This window comes from Elephantulus edwardii, unplaced genomic scaffold (genome assembly GCF_000299155.1).
Source record: "Elephantulus edwardii isolate Elephantulus edwardi_28Jun2011 unplaced genomic scaffold, EleEdw1.0 scaffold00090, whole genome shotgun sequence".
NCBI classification, from domain to species: domain Eukaryota; kingdom Metazoa; phylum Chordata; class Mammalia; order Macroscelidea; family Macroscelididae; genus Elephantulus; species Elephantulus edwardii.
The window spans coordinates 1720504-1743624 of NW_006399840.1; the positions used below are offsets into that span (position 1 = coordinate 1720504).

General features: G+C 48.9%; 1 protein-coding gene across 1 annotated transcript in view; it reads right to left on the reverse strand.

Annotated features, from left to right (window-relative positions):
• Window positions 1-23121, reverse strand: part of NAV1 (neuron navigator 1) — a 213390-nt gene that overhangs the window by 114570 nt on the left and 75699 nt on the right. Inside the window, exons 2-3 of the mRNA XM_006890545.1 lie at window positions 13694-13796; window positions 6952-7317 (exon numbers count right to left, since the gene is read on the reverse strand). Coding sequence (XP_006890607.1) covers window positions 6952-7317; window positions 13694-13796 — 469 coding nt within the window. The remainder of the gene's footprint in view (window positions 1-6951; window positions 7318-13693; window positions 13797-23121) is intronic.

Here is a 23121-nt window from a genome sequence, read left to right on the forward strand (position 1 = left end):
AAACAAAAGGAACTGGTGGACACAGAAGAATTTCATGAAACAATGTATGCGCAAGAGCCTGTGGTGATGAAGGAAGAAGTTCAAACTGCTCTGAAAGAAGTGGCAAAAAACAAGACCCCAGGAATTGATATATCTCAACAAACAGATGCTTCCCTGGATGTGCTCACCAAGTTGTGCCAAGAAATCTGGAGGACAACCATCTGGCCAACTGACTAGAAGTGTTATTTGTTTCCATTCCAAAGAAAGGTGACCCAACAGAGTGTGGTAATTATCAAACAATATCATTAATATCACATGCAAGCAAGACTCTGCTGAAAATTATCTAAAAATGACTAGAACAGCATGTCAACAGAGAACTGCCAGATGTGCAGCCTGGGTTTAGAAGAGGCCGTGGTATTATATATATTATTTTATTTATATATATATGGTATCATATATATACATTATATTAAGGGATATTATAGCTAATGTTAGATGGATCTTGGCTGGAAGCAGAGAGTACCAAAGAAATGTTTATCTGTGTTTCATTGACTATGCAAAGGCATTTGACTGTATGGATCATAACAAACTGTGGCTGACTCTGAGAAGAATGGGAATCCCAGAACACGTGGTTATGTTTACACAAAAACCTATACTTGGATCAGGAGGCAGTCATCAGAACAGAGCAAGAAAACACTGAATGGTTCAAAATCAGTAAGGGTGTACACCTGGGATGTGTCCTATAGCCACACCTTTTAATCTGTATGCAGAACAGATCATCTGGGAGGCTGGGCACCATGAGAAGAAATGTGGCATTAGGATTGAAGGAAGACTCACCAACAATCTGCGTTATGCAGATGACACAACCCTGCTTGCTGAAACTGAGGAGAACCTGAAGCGCTTGCAGCCTTAGGTATAGATGGAAGTGGACACAGTTCAGTAGGTGCCCTATTTTCCCTTTGGACCAAACCCTTTCAGAAGGGGTACAAACTCCCTGAGCTTGAATATGGGATCCTCCCCTGGAGGCCTTCTACCACTCTCTGCTCCAGCCCCTGTGTTCCATGAAAACAAGCCAGGACTGGACCAGGTGTCCACTCTGTGAGATGCACAAAAAAGTGTCAAGACAAGTGTGAAAAAGGCAGAAAAAAACATCAGAACCAGGTCAACTCTCCTCCTGCCTATTTAAATTCTAAGGGTTCTCTTTTTGTACAATCTCGATGTCCAATGCATAAAGATTCTTGTCCCTGAAGATGGCTGGGGTGGGCATCCTGGGATCCCCACAGCGAGACATTGGCTGAGCTAGAGCACAGGCAATGAGACCTCTCCTCAGGAGGGTAGCCCAGAGACCAGGCCCTGTTCAGCCAGACCGGCAGTGTTTCTTTAAGGCTTGGGCTCACTGATTCTGGGAAGGCAGGGACCTATGGTTTATTTTATTTGACATTTTTCAATGTCAGGACACTACAGAGCCAAGGAGGAAACGAATCCCATCTGTTCCCTGAGCTCCAGCCACAGTTCAAGAGGGCAGACTGGGGAGGGGGTGGAGGGGGACAGGGAGAGAAGACGACGGAAATATCCAGCTGCACACACAGAGCAGGGAACCACCTGAGGAGAGGCCCAGGCTGTGTGACCCGGTCATGAGGGGCATGCCCCCTCGTATATGCTCTCAGAGTCCTTTCAAGATGGGACCCTGTGAAGCTGAGACCTGGTGACTCTTACTTATCACAGTTCTTCTGGACGGTAGTCCTGTCAGGGCTGCTGAATGTATAACCCTGCACAATGCAAATGATGCTCCCTGGAGTTGTGGGACATATTGGCTGGGTTTAACCTAAAACATCGGCCACCCAGAAATGAAGACACCAGAGCTACACCCCACAGAAGGAAAGGGTTGCGGAATCCTCGAGGCACACACGGTCCCACACACAGTGACTACATCCATCTCTACTCAGCTATCTGCACCCCCACTCCCATCCACATCGTGCTGGATGCCAAGGGTGGGAAGAAGAGAGAGGCCCAGGCCATTATCTTTATTCTTTTGATTAAATGACAGATATATTTTTAGAAACGCGAATGCCTTTTCTCTGTTTAAGAGTAGAAATGCCCCTAGTTGTCACCTAGAACAGTCAACAGCTCACTTGAAGTTGTCTGCAGTGTTATGGTTTGGCTATCATGCTGGCAGGACCACCTCCAGCGTCAGGGAGGTGATCGGGCTAGGTGCCACATCTGAAGAGGATACTGACAAGACGAACGCTTCCAGAGAAGGGTGATCAGGACAGCGAGGGTGTGAGGGCCAGGTCATTTGGAAAAGCATGGAAATAACCTGAGGATTTATGTGTGTGTGTACGTTGTTTGGAAGAGTATCTGAGCAACCATTAAAGAACACGTTCAACTATTTGGAAGAGGACTTAACACTTCTTCCACTTTGCCAGGATGACAGAATGTTAAATTGCTAAGGAAGTTATAAAACAGATTCCTGCTGTGTGCTTAGACATTTTCTTATAAGTTAATTGTATTTGAAATGGGATAAGTTCTCTGTCACTGTGCCCAAGCAAGCCAAAGCGGAAAGCTGTCAAGGATACTCTAGAAAAGACGCTTGTACTGGATGGGAAGAGGGACGAGTCCAAAATCAATGAGAAGCTCGGGGAAAATATGACTGCTGGGGATAACGGAGACCTCACACTGGCTGATTTGGGATGACACTTGGGATATGTATTTTTAAGCAGCGCCTCAGGCTATTCTGATGATCAACTAGGCAGGGAAGGACTCAACTGAGACACTCTCTCTAAGGTTACTTCTAACACAAAATTGCTCTGGTCTAGTTTTTTTATTTTTATTATTATTATTATTACCTTTTCTGTAAAAAAAAAAAAAGTACCCTGAGACACGCAAACCCTCCCTCACGACTGCTGAGTCGGAACTAACTCATAGCCGATCAGCGGATTTTTGGAGACTGCAAATCGCACGTGAAGAGACTGCCCAGCTTTCTCCCTCAGTCACCGGTTCATTAAAATCTCCAGAAAGCACCACCTTCAGCCTGGCAACTGCCTGCATGCTACACCAGCAGAACGCTGTATACACACAGATCTAGAATTACTTTATATATAAATCTACCGTAAGGTCTCAAAGTTATTATAATAAATATATAAATCCCAAGCTCCTGGCTGTCTGTTTTATTCCACTCAGGACCACCCTCTATCACGTTTCCAAGGTTGCAAATTTTAACAAGAGCAGACAGGCTTGTTGTTCTCCTTCAGACAGGCTGGTGGATTTGAACTGGTGACCTTCTGCTTAGTAACCCAATAAGTAACATGCTATGCCACCAGGACTCCTTAAAGATTTATCAAGAATATGTTATGTGCATGTAAATACATAGAAAAGTGCTGGTCAGAGATAATGTATCTCCATACATACTCACATTTATACACATATGAATGATTATTTTAATAGCAGTAAAATTCTCCTTCCTTGTGCTAGTTTGCTAAGTGTGAGTTTGAAGGATGTGCCTTCCTCAAGCCTTGGTGGCACAGCTGCTAAAGCATCTGCTTCTCTTTTTTTAAAAAATTTTATTGTATTATTTTTACGTGTACCGTCAAATCAGATCTGACTGGTACAGGAGGAGATTGCCCCCTCCTTCTCCAGCAGAGCATCTGGTGGATTTGAACCGTGTACCTCTGGGATTGTAGTGCAGCATCTTGCCACTAGGCCACCAGACCTCCCCAGCATCTGCTTCTTAAGCAGAAGGCTGCTGTTTCAAACCCACCAGCCATTCCTTAGTAGCAAGTAGTGGCAGTCTGCTGCCGTGAGATTGTTGTTGTATACCATCAAGTCAGAACCAATCCATAGCTGACCCTCCAGTGGGTTTCAGAGGCAGTTAATCACACGGGAGGAGATTGCTCATCTTTCTTTCACCACGGAGCGGCTGGTGGATTCGAACTGGGGGCCTTCAAGAGTGCAGAGTAGCTTCTTGCCACTAGGCTACCAGAGCTCACAAACCTGTGGGGAAGTTTCACTCTGTCTTATTAGGTGACTAAGAGTTGGAATTGACTCCACACTAACAAGTTTAAGCTCACACCAACAGGCAACCCAGGAAAGTGACGTGGAGCTTGGACAGAGGCAGGAGAGCTGACTGAGAGCAAACCTAGGCCTGGGAAGAAGCTCCAAGTGGATGACCAGAGAGCACAGACTTACTGTCATCCTGGACAGCTCCCTCAGACAGTGTGCGGTTGTCGCTCTCACCCAGTGGAAGCCCATAAGTCAGCTTCACTTCTCCAGTACTCCCAGTGCCATGAGCTCCAGGGCAGCAGAAAAGCAAACGACAGCGGGCAGTGGCTGACCAGGTGGGAGGAGCTGTCACCGTGTGGGTGAGAAGCAGTGTTGCAGGCCCCCTTTCAAGGAAGCAGCCCTACCTATTTTATGACTAGGAAAATCAATTTTCTTTGGACTAGGTCATTTTCGAAATTACAAAATTTACAAGAAAACCACACTGGGAATGAGAGGACCAAAAAGGCTGAGGAAGGGCAGCTCAGGTTCACATGTCCACGGCAAGACGTACGGGGATGGAGGAGAGCCCTCACAAAACAATTAATGAGAGACTGTTTACATGAGTATCACTGGTGGTTCTAAACGGATTTGATTCCCCCAACTCCGACTTCCTTGGCATGTTTAAAGATGGGTGTGTTTGCAGTCCTGGCCAGGAAATGAACAGCACAGAAACCTTTAAAGTGTTCAGATTTACTGCCAATGGAAGATGGACCATAAATAAAAACCGCATGTGAGATTATCTTGTAACTCAATGGAAAACTAGCATTACCGTTTACAGGACAGTACACTTAATGGACATGGTCATGCTAATTATGTATTCTATACTTTCCATGCCAGACTTCTCTGAGCTTTCAGTCCATGTGTGAACAAAGAGAGCAAGTTCTTATTACTGCCATCCACAGTGAAAGCTGCTGAATACAGATTCCAGAGCCAACACTGTCCAGAAGGAAGAAACTAAAGAAGGGGTGTTGGGGGTGCTCGCCCCCAAGCACTCTACACTCCCACACCCCATCATCGATGTCTCCAGATAATCCAGCTGCTCCTGGCCTCGCCCTTCCTTCTGGGTCTTATTTCTGATTCTCCTAAGTGAGTGACTCTTTACTCAGACAGCACATTCCCTAAGGACAAAGGCTGGGTCTTCCCCATCAGTCCGGAACTTTACTTAATGCTTATACTTAATGCCCTGCCTATCCTAACCCATTTAACCCTCATACGATAGCCTTTGGAAGTAGCATCTGCTGATGTGATGATATCTGCCATTAGTAGGTTGACAAAGTACAAGTTGAGAAGGGTTAACTTATCCAGGCTCACACAACTTATGGCCAAAATTCTTGTTACGTCTCTTAGGCTAGGAATTCGCCAACACCCGGAATCCTGTGCTTTCTAATGCTTGCAACATTTTCTGCCCCAGAGGGCTCTCCTTTGCAGCAGTTTCGGAGGTCCCTTAGAGCTTTACCTTCCTTCTTTACTTTCCTTAGTCTGAGGGTTTCCTGAGGCCAGGAGTCAGGTCTGGGAGCTTTCTGAACCTTCTGTCCCACAGAAGACATGCCTCCATTTGCCCTTTCTGACTGGGAGCTCTCTGAGAACAGGACTCTGACATTTCCTCAGAGAAGGAGCTTCTTGGGGCAGCAGGTGTGGATAACAGGCTATAGGTCTCCTCGGCTCTCCTTTGTGATCCGCACAGGCCTCTGGCCACAGAAGGAGCTCAGGACCCATGTGCTGGATGACCTCTCTCTGGTCCCAGCTCCAGCGGCAGATCTGAGGGTGAGGTGCGGCTGGCCTCTGGGACTTAACAGGCTGTAAACAACCCCGTTTGTGAGTCAGCTGTTTTGCTCCAGAGCAGCCTCATCATCTGGAGAGGCCCTGACCTGATCCCTCCAAGTTTATACTCAAGGGTGGGGAACAGCAGATGGCCTGGAGCTTGGCACTCAGTCCTCTGAGGAGGGCAATTTTCCATTCCCCTCAAGTCTTGAGATTTTTATTAGGAAGGGGTGGCCCTTAATATTAAGTCCCTAAGAGTGGAGGGGACAGGGGTGCTACTGCTGCTCGTGTAGGACTTTGAGATATGGGGGGACTAGCAAACAAAGGAGAAAAAAGAGTGGAGGTGGCAGCGAGTCATGAGATGTCCCAGAGAAGCTTCCAGAACCACTACCACTCATCAGTCATGAGGGCTTGGAATAGCTGGCCAGGACCCCCTGAGGCCTTCCCAGAATCCCCTCTCACTGTCCGGACTGCCAACTCACCAAGCTACCTCCCTAACAAGTAAAGGCAGAAAAAAGAGAAGAAGATGCAGCAAAAAGCAGCACAGGATGGACTGGATATGGGATTAAGCAACTGAATTATTTGCAGAAGGTCTGCAGAGGAAGACTCTGAAAAGGAGAAACTGAGAGCTCCGACAAGGGGTTGGGAACCCCCAGCAGAGAGGAAGGAGAGTAAATACCATCATTTTCTGTTTGACTAGCATTGTCACCCACTCACATTTTCTCTCCTAAGGAACTCTTTGAGGTAGTCCAAGTAGGTGGTATTATTATTATTACTACATTCTTTTTACAAATGAGGAAGCACATCAGGTTCCCAAGGGTCACAGAATTAGAACAGTTGGGGCTGAAAGAGTTTTCCAGAATTTTTTTTCCTGCCAGCCATTAGGAGTCAAAGATCCAGGAAGAAGGGTGGGGCCACAAGAGCCAATGAGAAGGTTTTACTAATCAGTGGCTGGGATTTCGGCCACACTCAAGTCTAGGTTAAACCATTCAAGAGTCATAACAGTCAATAGATAAAGACGCTACATGGCTCCTTTTTGACACAGCAAACTTTTAACCCTGTTTTTTGTGTTCCACTTCACTTTTAAGGAATTCCACCCCAATGGCCATTCCATTGTCCTCCCAAGCCCCCTTCCCCAGCCTCTGAGGCATCCCCTCTGCACCTCTGCCTTACCCTGTAGTGATGTCGTCAACCTCCGTCATGGTCTTGCCCATGAGGTCACTGTCGCTCATGTAGCCAGATTTAAGGTCCACCTCATCCGAGTCCAGGGATTCGACCAGCTCCAGGCGGGAGATGTGGCTGAGCTTGCTGGGGCTGCGCATGGGCATGGTGTGGGAGTACTGGGTCCGCTCCCCGTGCATGTACCAGGCGGGTGGCCCCTCTGAGCGGCAGCTCCCACCCACGGAGGGTGCATCGCCTGCCTGCAGCCGGGGGCTGGACTGGCCATAGCGCCAGGAGAGAGGGGATGAGCGGTTGGAGAGGCTGGACACGCTGCGAGGGTTGGCGTCATCGCTGTCATAGCAGGTCATCTCCAGGGAGCTGGACAGAGAGCAGAAGGGCATGGCTTTACTCCTCTGCACGGCAGCTCTGCCCCACATCCCTGCATACCACACCCAGCAAAGCTTCCCCTCCACCCTACATGTCCCCGCAACCTGCTCAAGGTCGCCTCCTCCACAAAGACTTAAAAAAACCTGAGAAGACTCTGGTATACTGCTAAGAATACCAATTCTGTGATAGGATCTTGGATGGACTCTTTGGTTTGGGGTCTTTCATTAGTTAAATGAGGCCAAAAAAAGGTATCTTACTTGTTTCCATTTCCTTATCTGTAAAACGAGGAGAACAGCATAATAACTACTTTGTAGAGCTATGAGGAGCATTTATGTGTAATTCTTTCTCATTGCTGCCAAGTCAGTTCCAACTCATAGTTGCCCCTCCATTGGATTTCCAAGGCTGCAGATTAAAAACCACAGGAGGCGAGCGGTGTTTGCATTAGCAGTGCAACTCTCTCCAGGCTCTGTTACCAGAGGTCCTTAGGTCTAAAACGGTGTCCAGTACGTAGAAAGTGCTCAATGATAGGGGACTGACGAGACCACCCCCGAGGGAAGTGAGAGAGACTAGTCTCCTCAGGCTAGGAGACTGTGTCACTTCTCTCGTTCAGAGTTCTCACCATTACATTACTTCTTTTCTATGAATGAACTGAGAGCTAGTTGGGCTGAAAATCATTGACACGTGAAGGCCTGCAGGAGGTTGTGGAGGTGCAGAGCAGGCTCTGAGAACGAGCAGGGCAGGGGCAAGATCCGTTTCAGTCACAAACAGGAGAATCAGAGAGCATCACCAGGAATGGAAGCAGCCTTACTTAGCTGGACAAAGAGGAGAGGACACAGGGCAATGTGTGAGTGGGAGAAGGTAAGATATCCTTGGTCTCAAGCTAGGCCAGATGTGGTGTCAAAGGTGTACTGTGCAAAAGGTCTTCCCTACACATTGCTTAACTGTTTATTTTGTGATGAAGTCTTTATTATACTAAGGAGATAGGATTAGGGTGGGATGCAAGCTCCCATCCGACTAGAGGCCTTGGCAGCTCAGTGCTAGCTCTCTTTTGGGATGCTCACTCTCCTGGGACACAGGATCCTGCTGCACCTCACCAGTCCCTGCAACACTGGCCTGCATTGCTCACAGTCACAAGAGTCACTTCCCTAAAAGATTTGGGTCTCTATGAGACCTTCTAGTGAAAGGACACAGAGGAGTGGGGGAACTGATGAAAGTGGGTGATGTTGGTGTGGTACAACAGATCAAACATCTGGGACACTGTTGACCTCCCCTTTTTGTAACTACTCTGCTACTAATCGTGGCAGAAGGAATTGTGAATACACCAGACAAAGGGGCAATGCCAACTTGTAAAAGATGCTTTGGGGGGGTCAGGGGCTAGAGAAAGAGGTGCCTTTCCACCTAGAGGCCAGGATGGCCACAAAGAGGACATTCTTCTGCGATCTGTTTGGAGAGAAGGCCTGGATTTGGATTCAGGCAAAGATGTGTAATTCCACCCAGCCCAGCTGAATCTATAAACCATAGGCAGCATCTGAGTCGCTTGGTCTAAACTAGGTAAAGGAAATGAAATGAGATCTGGGGGTCAGCTAAGTCAGCCTGGCTGGACTGGAGTTACACAAAGCATGGGAACTTTCCTTTGGTGAACACATTCAATTCTCAGTCACTTCCAGTGTTGGGATGGGAGCGGGACATCAATTGTTCTAGCTCTCTCTCTCTTTTTACCTTTGAAAAAATAAAATCCTCCAAAACTTTCTCCATAGAACTCAAGTAAACACGTTTTCTTTCTCATGGTAGGTCAAGGGAGCTAATAACACAAAACTTCAAACCTATCATCCTTGAGTTAGTTCTGATTCATAGTTCCCTGCAAAACAGATCTGACTGGTACAGGAGGAGATTGTTCCTCCTCCAGCAGAGCATCTGGTGGATTCGAACCATGCACCTCTGAGATTACAGTGCAGCTTCTTGCCACTAGGCCACCAGAGCTTGCCCAAGGTTGACATCTTTAGAGAGGCAGAAAGCCTGTGGAGCAGATAGTAGGCCCTGACTGCCAATCCTTCAGTTAGCAACTGAAGACTTTAACCTTTTGTGTTATCAGGTCTCCTTCACAAGAGAACAGAAAAAAAACAGATGCACTGCTATCCAGTCAGTTTTGCTTCAGAGCAACCCCACAGGAAGAAGCAGAACTGCCCCATAGAATTTCCAGGGCTTAAATCTTTCTATAAGCAGACTGCCTCTTCTTTCTCTCAGAGTGATGGGTTTGAACCACTGACCTTTTAGTTAGTAGCTCAATGCTTAACCCATCACTCCACCTGGGCTCCTCAAGAAGAACTGTTGTTGTTATGGGCCTTCATGTAGCCTGCGACTCACAGCGACCCTCTGCACAATAGCTCTGAATACTGCTTCATCCTGAGCCAATCTCATTGTCTCTGACATAACTACTTCCATTACCCCAATTACTCTGTCAATCTATCTCATCTTCCTCTTTTGCATGTCTCTCCATCTTTCCAAGCATGATGTCCTTCTTCAATGACTGGTCCTTCCTGACAACATGCCCAAAGTATGTGAGACGAAGCTTCAAAATCCTTGCCTTCAAGGAGCAACCTGATTTCACTGTCTCAAGGAGAAATCTGTTTGTCTTCTAGGTAGTTCCTGGTATGTTCAATACTCTTCTCCAGAACCACAGCTCAAAGGCATTCTTTTTCTGTCATCTTTAGTCACTGTCCAGCTCTTTGATGCATGGCAAGTAATTGTGAGGACTATGCACTGGAAAAGGTGCACCTTAGTCTCAAAACTGACATCATTGCTCTTCATCACTCTGGAGAGGTCCCTGACAACAGATTTTCCTAATGCAATTAGTCTTTTTATTTCTTAACTGCAGGCCCAAAGGCTACTGACTGTGGAAACGAGCAAGCTGAAGTTGTTAATTCTCTTAATCTCTTCCCCATCTATTATGGTGCTACCAATTGGCCCAGTGGTGAGAATCTCTGTTTTCTTGATGTTGAGCTTCAATCCATATGGAAGGCTGCAGTCCTTGACCTTCTGCAGCAAACTAGAAGCATGAGAGGGAACCAAATGGCCTTTGAACCTGAGCATTATAGTGGACTCTGAAGAAGTCCTGTGAGAAAGCTGGAGGAATACTGACAGGCAGGACAATTAGCGACCACTGCTTCTCACCCTCCCGAGGGGTTCTGTTCCCAACTCCCAGGCCCACTCAATGGAACTGCTCACAGCCCTGCTGGTTCTCCTTTGTGCTCTTCATTGGACACTGTCTTGTTTCAGTCTCTAGTTACCGCTGACCTAGACATCTCATCTTCTCAGGAAGAATACACGTCCCCTGAAGGCAGACAGTGGCACATGAATGACCGCTGGATGCCTGATCATCACTGTATTCTGGCACTTTGCACATGCCTGGCATGCAGCTGGTGCTCAAGAATGAGGAGGAGGATGGCGACCATGTTGAAGGTGATGGGGTATGTCCAGGAGAGCTGGTTTTGTAGCTAGCCTGCATGTTGATAATGCAATGAGTGTACAATGTCCAGGTTCCTCAGCTCCATTCCTGACCTGCCCCGTTTAGCTTTCTAACCTGTAGAGGTCTGTTTCCTTATTTCACTTTTCTATTTGTTCTCCAAACGCAAAAGAGATGAGAGCTTTTCTGTATCGGGCCACTACGATCATTTGTCTCCAGTACCAAGTTGGTGAAGAGGATTCTAGCTCAGAATTTCCATTCTTGACTTCCAGCTGTACAGCCCAGCCTTTCATACCTTTGACATTTAGAGGTGGGGAGAGTATGGGCCCATAGCAGAGGGAAAATGGGGTTTCACTTCCTCTCTAGCCTGGCCCCCTCACCCCGATTCTCTCCTTCTCGAGGGAAATAAGCCAACTGAAATAGAAGCAGCAGCTCAGGAGTCAAAGGTTTTTAATAGGAACTGAATCTGGAACTAGCCTATACAGTCCAGGCTGAAAATAACCCTCATTCAACTATGAGAACCTCAAGGATAAACCCCAAGTTTGCTCCGAGGGTCTGGTGGTGCCCAGCACTGTGCCTGGCACACAGAGGCCACAGGCTCCCAGATTACTGAGGCAGAGCTTATCCATGTGACTCCCTCCTCTCCCCAGCCTCAGATGCTCCTTCCCTAACCCCTGGGATATGTATGCACTCCACCTAGTCCCAAGGCTGATGGATGGAAAGTTCTCTAAAAAGCAAAAGAGCCATAAAACTTCAGGGAGTCATTGTTTTGGCTATCAAAGTGTGTGACAGAAATAACAGAGACCAAAGGGTAAGAGAGGAAGCGGCTATGAGCCCACAGTAAAGAGAGAAGTCAACTTCAGTCTCCTTGGTTCCTTTCCCATAAAGGGAGATAGAAGCCAGTAGCTTGAGGTTCATCCCCCCAAAGCCTTGTACATTCAGCCTTCCTTCTTCCCGGAATGCAGGGAGTCCCAGCCTGGGTCAAGCAGCCCTGCTTTAACTGGGCTGGTGGTGATGGCAGCTCCAAGTCAGAGGAGCCAGGAAGGAGGCTGGAGCGGCTGCTCTGCTCTTCTCTGTGGGTGAGTCACCTGGGGTGTGACCTTCTCAGCAACCAAGCACTTTCTGTCTTTTTTTTGGAGGGGGAGGGAAGAGGTGGGGAAGCACATGGGCCAGCAGGTACACATGGTGCTTAGAATGGTTCCAACAACCAATCTCCCTAAATGGCAGGAGGATATTCAAATTTCATTGATGGGGTTTTAGAGCTCTGTCAGCCTGTTCACTGTTGTGAGGACTCGGGGGGAGTGGGAGACTGAGTCAGGGTCCTCTGACACCCAATCACTCATATTTGTGCCTCAGGTCTCCTACCTACTTGATGGCTTCCATTGATGGAGTTAAACTCCTGCTGGACACAGGTAAGCCCAGAAAGCAGCAGCTTCGACTTTCATTCTCCCTATTGAAAACATCTTAGAAGCCAAGAGCACAGAGCCAAGGGCCCAAGGTGGAGGACAACATGAGGGTGGGAGTGAGAAGTGCCTGTGAGCAGGAAGAAGGACGGTGTTAAGAACCAGAGCCCGTCGGCAAAAGCTACAGGAGGCTGATGCGAGGCTGACTTCACGATCATCACAACGCCGCCACAGGCCTTGAGAACCTGAGAGGTAGCACATTGTGGATACGTAAGCTTACTCTGGATACCACTCGGCCACACACTTGGGTTAAGAAAAGCCTTTCCCCACACTGCCCCATGTCCCAGTTTTGCTCTCAATTTTCCAACCCCAGGAGATGGGGAGGAACCCACTTCCAGTCCAACTGGGGAGCTTGCCTGTCCTTCCCTCAGCCTTCTTGCTCCATATCCCCCCATGATGTCCTAATGTGGCTGTCTGCCCCTCCCACCCTCTTCCCCAGAGCAGCAGCTCGGCCCTCTGCCCCCCTCAGAGCTGACAGCATGAACTCATCTGTGCAGCCCGAAGAGCCAACAGGGAAATTCTGAGTCACGGCAGAGGCTGCGGCCAGGACACTTCACTGCTCTGGGGAGAGGTGGTGTGGAAGGGGTGAGTGCCCCACACAGTCAGAACACTGAGGTCTCCTCTAGGGTGGGGGAAGGCGCACCCACAGGGCACAGAATCTAGGTGACACTGTGTGGGCCCTGCTGAGCACTGGTGGTCCCCCGCAGCAACTGTCTGAAGTAGCAAGAGGGCTTGTGAGGGAGAAGATGCTTGTGTTGGAAGGACACTAATCTTAGAACAATGGAGGAAAACCCAGTGGCAGGTGAGCTGATTCCAGCTCATGATGACCCTCCAAGTGACATCGGAGGCTGCAACTCTTTAAAGGAGGCGACTGCCCATCGTTCTGCTGCAAAGCAGCTGTAGACTGGAACCTCTGATCTTGTGTTGACACAGAGCTGTTAGTAAGAACTCTTTACACAGATGAGGATACGGAGGCCCAAGGAGGCGGATGTGAGCATCAAGGGTCTACATGGAGCTGTCTGGCTGCCTCTGCTTCTCATCTCCCTAAACTAGTGATGTCCAAACTTACTGATTAAATGAAATCTAACGAGCTCCAAGCAGGGAGCTCTGGAGGCTTCATGGGACGAAGCTATACTGCCAATCCAAAGGCGCATGGTTCAAATCCAGCAGACGGTCCTCTAGAGAAAGATGGACAATCTCCTCCCATGCAATTTACAGCTTCTGAAAACCCACTGGGTCAATCCCAATTCAATAACAATTTTCAAGTATATGTAAGATAAAGCCCAGCCTCACTGGCCGAGATGGCTGGGTCTCCTAGCAGGACTGGCTCCGTCGTGTCTGGCTACCTGGCTGACCAGGTGGACATGTGGAGAGACTCTGGGGTTCTGTCCTTAGAGAATGAGGATGGTGGTGGCACGAATCCTCTGCAACTTCCACTTACCTGTGAGTCACCTGGGACCCTCGCAGGCTGGACATGGTCTCCTCCAGGTTCTGTCGAAGATCCAGGACATTCTGTACGGTTCTCTTTCTCTGGGACTCTGGGTCTGAGGGAGAAAAAGAGCAGCTTGATGAGTGTGGCTAGCTTATTGTGAGGGAGCCCTGCAGACCGGGAAGTGTGTCAGTGACAATCCCCAGGAAACCAGTCCCAGAGCACGCTAGCCTCGTCCCCTGCCAGGTGGCCAGAGCAGCAGACCTTCTCAGAGGTCCTAGATACATGCCTGTGACCCCGATGAGACCCCCTGGGAAAGGATAAAGACATGGGGCCCCCAAGCACTCCCCTCAGAGCCCCACGTCGGCCCTGATTCTCACAGCAGAGATTCTTGGCCAGACTTTTCACGGTGGAGGTAGGCTGGAAACTCTGCCCGAGACCCCTCCAGTGCTGTGAGCTGGCAAATGCTTACCCACTGGCTCTCAGCAGGGGACGTGGGGGGCACTCAGCAGGACTGTTATGTTCTCCCAGCTGCCAAACAGAACATTTATGAACCTCTTTAAGAGGTATTTTTTTTCCAAGACTCAGTCCAGGCTGGCTGGCAGGCAGCTGCCTTGATCGTCTTTGGCCAAAGGAGGGCTGGGTGGGGCAGGCAGGGAGCCAGGAGGCACCACCCTCCCCAGAGCCTCCAGGGTAGCTTTCCCCAGACACCTCCACACACTGCCCCCCCGCCATCTCCTGACCCGGGTAGGGGGAGTCCATAGAGGGGTCAGCACCAGGTATCCATGCCGGTGGCAAAGAAAATGGAGAGATGGCAGGCCTCCGAGCCAGTGGCCCGAGTTCGATCTCCACCCCTGGCTGCCAATGACTATTTTACCCTGGCGAGTGACACCTTATTGAACTGCTCCATAGCTTTAATTCATGGCTTGGCACGGACACTGACAGGTCAGAAAAAAATATATATATATATATTATTTATTTATTTATTTTTAAAGCTTGGTTCTAAAAATGCTATGTAGAGGTTATGAACATAGTGCCAAAACTGGGTTTCTGGGCACAGTCACAATGTCAGGAAGATGCTTTCAATGGGTTTGGCAGAAATGAGGAGGGAAAGCACACATCTCTAATGGGTATACAGCCCCAAAGAGCAAGGTGACCTCTGAGGGTGCCAGTTCACCCCGTACCGAATTCAGTTCTTACCCCATTTCTGGGAGATCTGTGCTGTTGCTTCCCATTTTACAGTTGAGAAAACTGAGCCTTGGAAAGGTCAGTTAAGTTGCTCACAGTCACATCCCATCACAAAGTAGAAGGCTGACCTGAGCTCAGAAAGAAACTCCTATTTCTTCCAATATAATACAAAATATCTCAGTCCCACTATCATCGTGTACAGAGGTAACACACAGTAGATGCTCAAAGAACAAGATTGGACGGATGACTTTTCTAGTGAAGTAAAAGAAATTTAATTCACTTGGTGGCCAACTGAGCCCAGTAGGGTCTCTCTGGGCTCCCTATGTGTGAGGATCTAGGGGAACAGAAACACAGCAGTGGTAGGATCAGGAAGAAAAGACCCTTTCCTATTTCCAATTAGCACTAACCACAGTCTCTTCTTTCCAACCTCTCCTCCCTCACAGACCTCATCCCTGTCCTCAGCCTCAGCCCAGTTACTCATTCACTCACTCAGTCCCCTCACTGGACAGTCTGGAGGCTGAGGTCCAGGAAGGGGTGGGTCTGGCTGAGGGCTGCAGGGAGATGTCAGTGGAAGACCATACGACTCCAGATCAGATCATCTGACCACAACCACAAGTGGAGGTTTGGAGCATGAGGAGGAGATGGTTGAGACAGAGCTGGACTTACTGGGGTCACCCCCTCCCCAGGAGCTGTCTCTGTTGCTAGGCTGGATGGGTCCTGCTGAATCTCCCAGCTGAGGCTCCCTCTGTGCCCCTGCAGTGTCCCCTGGTGGCCATCCTGGGTATGCCACTTTGCTTCTTGAAGGTTCAGCTCAGGGTGGCTCTAGGGGGGAAGGGAGCACCTGAGAAGTCTGTCTGGGCTCCACCCTGCAGCCCACACTCCCAGGACAAGAAGACTCAGTACACACAAGGAGAAAGTGTCCATTTTACCTTAGTACGGGGTGAGCAGTACATAACCCTATTTCATGACCCCAGTGGCAAATCTTTAACCTTTTTTTTTTTTTTGCTTAAAAATATGATTACATTTGCAAAGGACCTCAATCTTCCCTCATCCTCATCCAGTCTTGCCTTTCCATCCACTTCAACTGGAATCTTAAACCTATAGTTAGACTTAGCTTACTCCTCTGTCCGGTGATGGGTGGGGGTCAAAAATAGAGGGATCTGAGACCTCATGATGGTAATGATAAGCTAAAAATTCAACAGCTTGTTTTATTAGCTAAGTCAAGATGCGTATGAGACTTCTTCCACTAGTGTCTGTCAAAGGTCAAGGTCTGGGTGTGGGGTAGCCCTGGGGGATAACTGTTGTCAGCTCAGTGATGTGACTCACAGTGATGGGCCGCAGAGGGGGAATGAGCTCCATGTCATTCTTTGGCGGTCATCTTTATGGAAGTGGAATGCCAGGTCCTTCTTCTGTGGTACTTTGCTTGGTTGTTGTTTGATTGTTATGTGCCATCAAATCCACTATAACTCATAGTGACCTTATGCACAAGAGCTCTGAACTGTGTCCTATCCTGAGACAATCTCACTGTCTCTGATATACCTATCCCTATTTCCCTAGTTGCTGTGTCAATCCATCTCATTCAGGGTCTTCCTCTACTGCACTTACACTCTGCCTTTCCAAGCATGATGTCCTTCTCCAAGGACTGGACCATCCTGGCAACATCCCTAAAGTATGTGAGATGGGGCTTCAAAATGCTAGCCCTCCAGGAGAAGCTTGGTTTCATCCTTTCTGGGACATAAATGATAGTTCTCTTGGTGGTCCATGGTATGATCAGGACTCTTCTCCAGCATCACAACTCAAAGGCATCAATTCTTCTGTCATCTTTGGTGATTGTCGAGTTCTCTGATGCATAGTAAGTAATTGGATCACATGCACCTTAGTCTCTGGACTGACACTGTTGCTCTTCAGCACTCTGGAGAGGTGTCTGACAGTAGATTTTTAAAATGCAATTCACCTTTTGATTTCTTGGCTGCTGGTGCCAAGACTGTTGATCGTGAGACCTTGTAAACTGAAACTGTTAACAATCACAACCTCTTCTCCATCTATCAAGGTGCTGTCAAGTGGTGAAAGCTGAATGCACATTATTGGCACCATTCAAGGCCCTAGGAGACAAAGAGAAGCTAGAATAGGTAGATGAGAAGAGGCTAGGGACCTCATCAATACCTTTGGGAATCCTAGGATGTGAGCTATGGCCAGGGCACGCCCAGGCTGGGTGGCACCTTTGTGCAACTTCAACGATACTCTCCAGGTAGATGTAGCACCTGCTAGGGTTCTTGTCTTGGCCAGGAGAGCACAAAGAAGGGTCATCAGTCTCACTTTGGCATGATTTTGGATATTCTCATGCAAAACAAAATCCACAAACTTACTCCAACAGCCTGCTCGTGCCCTCTTAACTCCTCTAGGACAGAACCCAGCTCCAGGGGTGGCGAGTATATGTGAAGCAGGGTTAGAGGCAGGCCGGGGTGGGGGAAGGTCCCTAGTTGTCCTGGGGTGGATACCATGGTTTGTGGGAAGTTACATCGTCCTGGGCCCATACGCTAAGCCTTTGCCTGCAGATGGAAGAGCCCAGGAGGGTTTGTGCTCCTCAGGCTGAGATGATACGGGACAGTGTCTCCACCCAACCCAGCCGTCGTCATGGGAACTCGCCGGAGCCACAAATGACGGCCTCATCCTAGCAGGCACTAGGGCACTGCAGTAAGGGCTAGGATTTCTATCTATACAGCTTAGCCACTTAGATAAAACCACAGGGCATATTGTTCACGTGAAGAGTCTAAAGGCTCAAGACTGGCAATCAAATACCCTTGACACACCTGTGCGTGTGTGTAAATGCAAGTGACTCCCAGCTGCGGATTGTCTCCCACGTGTTGGACACAACACCTGGAACGTCCCCTGCTATTCAACATGAAGGCTCAAGCCGGGTTTGTTCGATTTCAAAGCTCTTGTTCTTTCCACTGTGTTCAGTATATCAAAACACGCGGGCCTCTGTACACAGCCCCTACTCGCAGCCAAGCCAGCCAGTGGGTGGAAACCCAAGCACCATCATGTCCACAGAGTCCTGCGATTCTGCAAACGTCTGCATGCAAAGTTGCCCATCACAGGGAAGGAAGGACGAAGAATAAAGAGAGGCAAGATCAGGGCCAAGGAAGCCTGGCAATGGGAGGATAGATGGTAAACAGGGTCTCCCTCTGGGTGAAGTCAGGGCAGGGAAAGAGGTTCTCCCGGAAGGGTCAGACTAAACTTGCTGACCCAGAGGCTGAGTCACCAGCCCAAGAACTGACAGTGCAGTGTGATGCGGTGCGGAGCGGTGCGGTGTGATGCGGTGTTGAGAACACAAGCCTGAGAGTCAGAAACACCAGCCTTGTGTCCAGATCCCGCCATTTCCTTTCTCCAGCGTGTCTGAGCTGGATTCAGCCTGCTCAGCTTCCTTCAGTTTTCCCTCTCTAAAGCGGGGATGAGTTCTCTGGTGATGTGCGGTACATGTGCTCGGCAGCTAAATAAAAGGCAAGAGGGTCAAGTCCACCCCCAGGTGCCCTGGAATAAAGACCTGGTCGTCTACTTCTGATTTATCAGCTGTGGGGAACACCTATCGAGCACAGTTCTATTCTGACACACACGGGGCCGTCGCACGGCTGAGTCAACAGCCACAGTCTTACATTGGGGATCCTGATGGTACCCACTTTTTAGAATTGTGAGGATTAAAAAGTTAATTCCCATAAAGCGCTCAGCCGGATGGCCGGCACACAGCAGGTGTGCTGTGGACGTTGGCTCTCGGCTGCAATCAGGCCCAGGAGAGGACGGGTTAGGAATGGTGCACCCTCTGGCTGCAGCGGGCTCCCCTGTCTGCCTGCTGATGGATGGTGGGCACTCCCTAAGGGTGCACGTGAGATGGACCCCACCTCTGGGATCTTACTTCGGCCGGTCGAGGCCCTCATGGCTGGACGTGCAGTGAGATAGCCTGGTCTCTGTCTCCCCCCTCGCTGTGGTAACGCCCAGGCTTCAAGGTCTTCCCTTGGGCCGTCTCGGCCATGAGAAGCACTGGGCCTCGGGGTCCTCCTCAGGGCCTTACTACAGAGGTTAGTGAAAATGGAACAGGTGAGACCCTCCAACTGAGGGATGAGTTCCAGCAGGTGTCAGGAAGTGCAAGGATGGGGAGGGACTCAAGGGGATCCATCACCCAGCAGCCCAATTTCCCCATGTCCTACGAAATGTTAATTATCAGCTGCCAATTAAGTAAACTGCAGTAACTGCCTGTTGAAATCTTAATTACCTCCACTACGAATGCCCCAGGCGCCACCCCATTCACCACTGATTGCAGGACATGCGGCATGGCCTCTGGCTTCTAGGCTGGCCGTGGCTGTGAGTGGCTGGGCGAGGCTGGGAGGGACAGAAGGAACAGGAGCGAGCTGGGAAGAAGAGACTACCCGAGTGCCAGCATTTTGGAGCTGAAGAAGATCCTCTGTGCTCCTCTCTTTCTGTAGATGGGGGAATCAACAGTATGTCATCATGCCCACAGAGGGCAGGGGTTTGCCCAGTGTCACCACCAGGTTATGGATGAAGGGGCAGACGTGACATCTGGTCAAGTGCTCTTACCACCAGCGCTCCCTGTTTCCCTGTCCCACGCTGTGGGCTGGGGCTGAGACACACAGAGCTGTGTTACTATCTGTGTCGCCAGAGGAGGTGAGTCCAATGTAAATTAGCCATCTGGGATGGGGTGGGACTGCAGTCACTTAGAAATCTAGGCTAGACTCAATGACCTAGAAACAGGAAGGAGAACTGTTCCTCACACACACAGACACTCAAGGAACAAGGACCTCTTCTGATCCTCTTAGATACAAAGGCTGGGGTCTAAGCCTCTTCTAAGTTTTGAAATCTGTCTCAGTTTGAGTCCCTTTGAGACAAAGGTTAAAAAAAAAATTCTAATAATCACCATTGCAAATGCAAGTATCTTTCTTACAGAAAGATTTTCAGCCTAACCAGGGGGTAATTTTCTCCAAACAGTGTTTAAATACTTCAGAAAATCCTTGGGAATTTGTTTAAACACATTATGACTAGTAACCGTTGGGACACTCTGGAGGCGTCGTCTGTAGGGAGCCGTACTGCTAACCCAGAGGCCATACTTCTCTGTCAGTTCGAATCCTCTCATGGCTCTGCGAGAGAAAGATGTTCAATCTCCTATGCAATTTACAGCCCCAGAAACAATGCAGGGCCAGCTACGAGTCATTGCTGACTCCATAGCAATGAGAATGAATAACTGTTGATGGTTATTTTGTATTTATGCTTTTGGAAATTGGATGGGGCTTCCCCCCCCCTTTAAATCTCTCTCATCTATTTAAAAAGTGTGCTGTTGTGTATGATTTTGAGCCAATTCCAGTGAATAGCAAATTTATGGGACAGAGTACACCTACTAAGGGAGCTCTGGGGGCCTAGTGGCAAAAAGCTGCGCTGCAATCCCAAAGACAAGTGGTTCGAGGCCACCAGCTGCTCCGTGGGAGAAGGATGGGCAATCTCCTTCCATGTGATTAACTGTCTCTGAAAACCCAGTGGAGGGTCAAGCTATGAGTCGGTTCTGACTCTATGGTACACAATAATAACACAATCTTAAAGAAGCGGATCATGAGGTCTCTTCCAGGAGTCACTGGATGAGTCTGAACTACCAAACTTTCAGTAAAGAATTAAACACTGCACCACAGGGGCACCTTCACCCAACAACGTAAAAATTTCAAACTCCTTTCTCCCTCCTCACCCCCAGTTTGAGAGCTCCGATGCAGGCCTCCCTCGCTCCATGCCTCCTTGAGACCTTCCAGGTGTCCGAGACTCTATTAGATGAGGTCTATGAATGAGTTCCTGAAGCCTATAATCTCACACAAGGTGCCCTGACAGACTAATGGTTAAAAGATTTAACTGTTAACCTCAAGGTTGGCAGTTCAAACTCACCAGCTGCTCAATGGGAAAGATACGAAGCAGTTGACTTTCATAAAGATTCTCAGCCTTGAAAACACAATGGGACAGTTCTGCTCTGGTTTACAGGGCCCTTGCTGTGTGCTGGCAGGTCAGAACCAACCTGTAGCTCACCCTCCAGCGGGTTGGCAGAGGCAGGTAATCGCACTGGAGGAGATGGCCCATCTTTCTCCTGACGGAGTAGCTGGTGGGTTGGAATCATGTGCCTTTGGGATTGCAGCGCAGCTTCTTACCACTAGGCCACCAGAGCTCTGAGTCCAAATGGACTCAAAAGCAATGGGCTTGATTTTTAGAGTTTGCCTGTCTCTGGGAAATAGTACTGCTTTCCCAGCAACAGGCACCATCTCTCCTGCTCAAGGAACTTCATGGTTTATGGGAATATTTTCCATTAGGGATGTTTCCAAGACCTTTCGTGTGACACCTTGTTGCAATCAGGTCGCTGCTATTGGAATGGTTTTTAATCGCAATGATACTGACGCCAGCAGATTTGCTTTGGGGCTTTTATGACCTCCTACTGGCTATACTCCCCTCATAAAGTACACGAAGCCTCAGTCCTGCAAAGCAGCCAGAAGCAACTGACAGAGTCGTTCCACCCAGCCCCAAATGTTCTGGCCCTAAGCAGAGCATAAGTACATGCTCTTACGGCCATCTACCACTCCCTCATCCCACTCCTCTCCTCCTGATGAGCCCAGAGACCCCAGAAGGAAAGCGGGGAACCTCCATGCAGAGCCACTTTTCTCCCATGGAGTGTGTGTGGGTGATTAATCCCAACATTTCACTCATTCTCCCACTTAAGTAACAATATTATCAAAGACTGTCACAGAAGCCGCAGCCATGGCAAATTCCAGGCTCTTAGGGGGCCCTCCTGCTTCCCAGAGAAGCTGCTAAGGTTTTCCAACCTTGTCTCGGAGAATTCAGCACTTTCTCCATTAGTGACTGGGCTCCCCTAATACTTGAAACCTCCGGGGCCAAATACTCAAGAATGGCCAGGACTAAAGAAGTAATATGTCCATCATGTGGGTGCGTGAGAGAAAGAAAGGAAAAATTCAACAGAGATGCAAATCTGAGGCCAGAGACAGAAGCCTTCATGGTCACAAAGAGCCTATGGCCTGGAACTCCTTTTGAGTCTTAACAGGTCAGACAGTTTCCATTTTGAATGAATGAGAAAGTTTGCTTTGGAGATTCTCCATAAGGTGTCTCCCCTGGTCACTCAGAAAAAGAAAAGCATAACCCAGAGGCTCGGGAAAATCAACTAGGGGTGTGGAGAAAGAATTCTAGCTTGGTTTTCTGAAGGTTCACACTAATTAGCTGTGCAACCTTGGACCTTTCTTCTCCGAGCCTAAGTTCCTCTAACTATAGGATAAGAGAGTTGGGGCAGAAGACTCAAGGCACATAATCAGTGCTGACAATCTCATTTAAACTTGTGTTAAGTATCTTATATCCTGGAAGTGTGCTGAAATACAGATCAGAGACTTTCCCTCGGTGAACTGGGCAATGAGACTCAGGAATTGACACTGCACAAATCTCCACACTCAGAGAAGTCATATCTTGAGAAATCCTAACCTCTTGTTCCAGAACAAGATGTCCATAACTAAACTGGCTCAATTTCCACTGGACCGTGTTCTGGGGCTTCAGACAGTCTCTACTTCCTGGCCAAGAGTCCATCATTCGTTCCCTGGGAAGAATCCAATCCCACGCATCTACGCTTTGGATAAGAGGAGTCACCAGTCAGAGGACCCCAGCCTTGGTCCAGTTCTTGCGTCTCTGGGGCGTACTTCTGAGAAGGGCCACAAGGGGGCACTGCGGGTCCTCAGCCATCTGTGGTCTCCTGCCGCAGTGCTGCAGCTGGTCCCCTCCTGCCTGGGAGCAGCCACCCAAAGGGTCTGCTTACCGCTGCATTCTGCTCAGCAGTGTCCCCTTTACTCCCATGTTCCAAACACCTAGGACTGACAGCCTCCTCCCATCCTCGGCCTCAGTGCCCGGGCTATACTTCAGGCCTTATTTTTGGGCAACAGCCAAGAGTTAATAGCATCTATGATAGCAATCTTGGTGTGGCCCAAACGACGGTTAAACATTCAGCTAAGAACTGGAAGGTGTGAGGTTCCTGTTCATCCAGAGGCATCTTGGAAGACAGGCTTAGTGATTCACCTTTGAAAAATCTGCCTCTGACAAGCCCCAGGGTACACAGATCTGCTCTGACACCCAGCTGTCGTGAATTGGAATTGGCAACTTCCCCACCACCTCCCTTTACTCTGTGTGTGTGTGTGTGTGTGTGTGTGTGTGTGTGTGTGTGT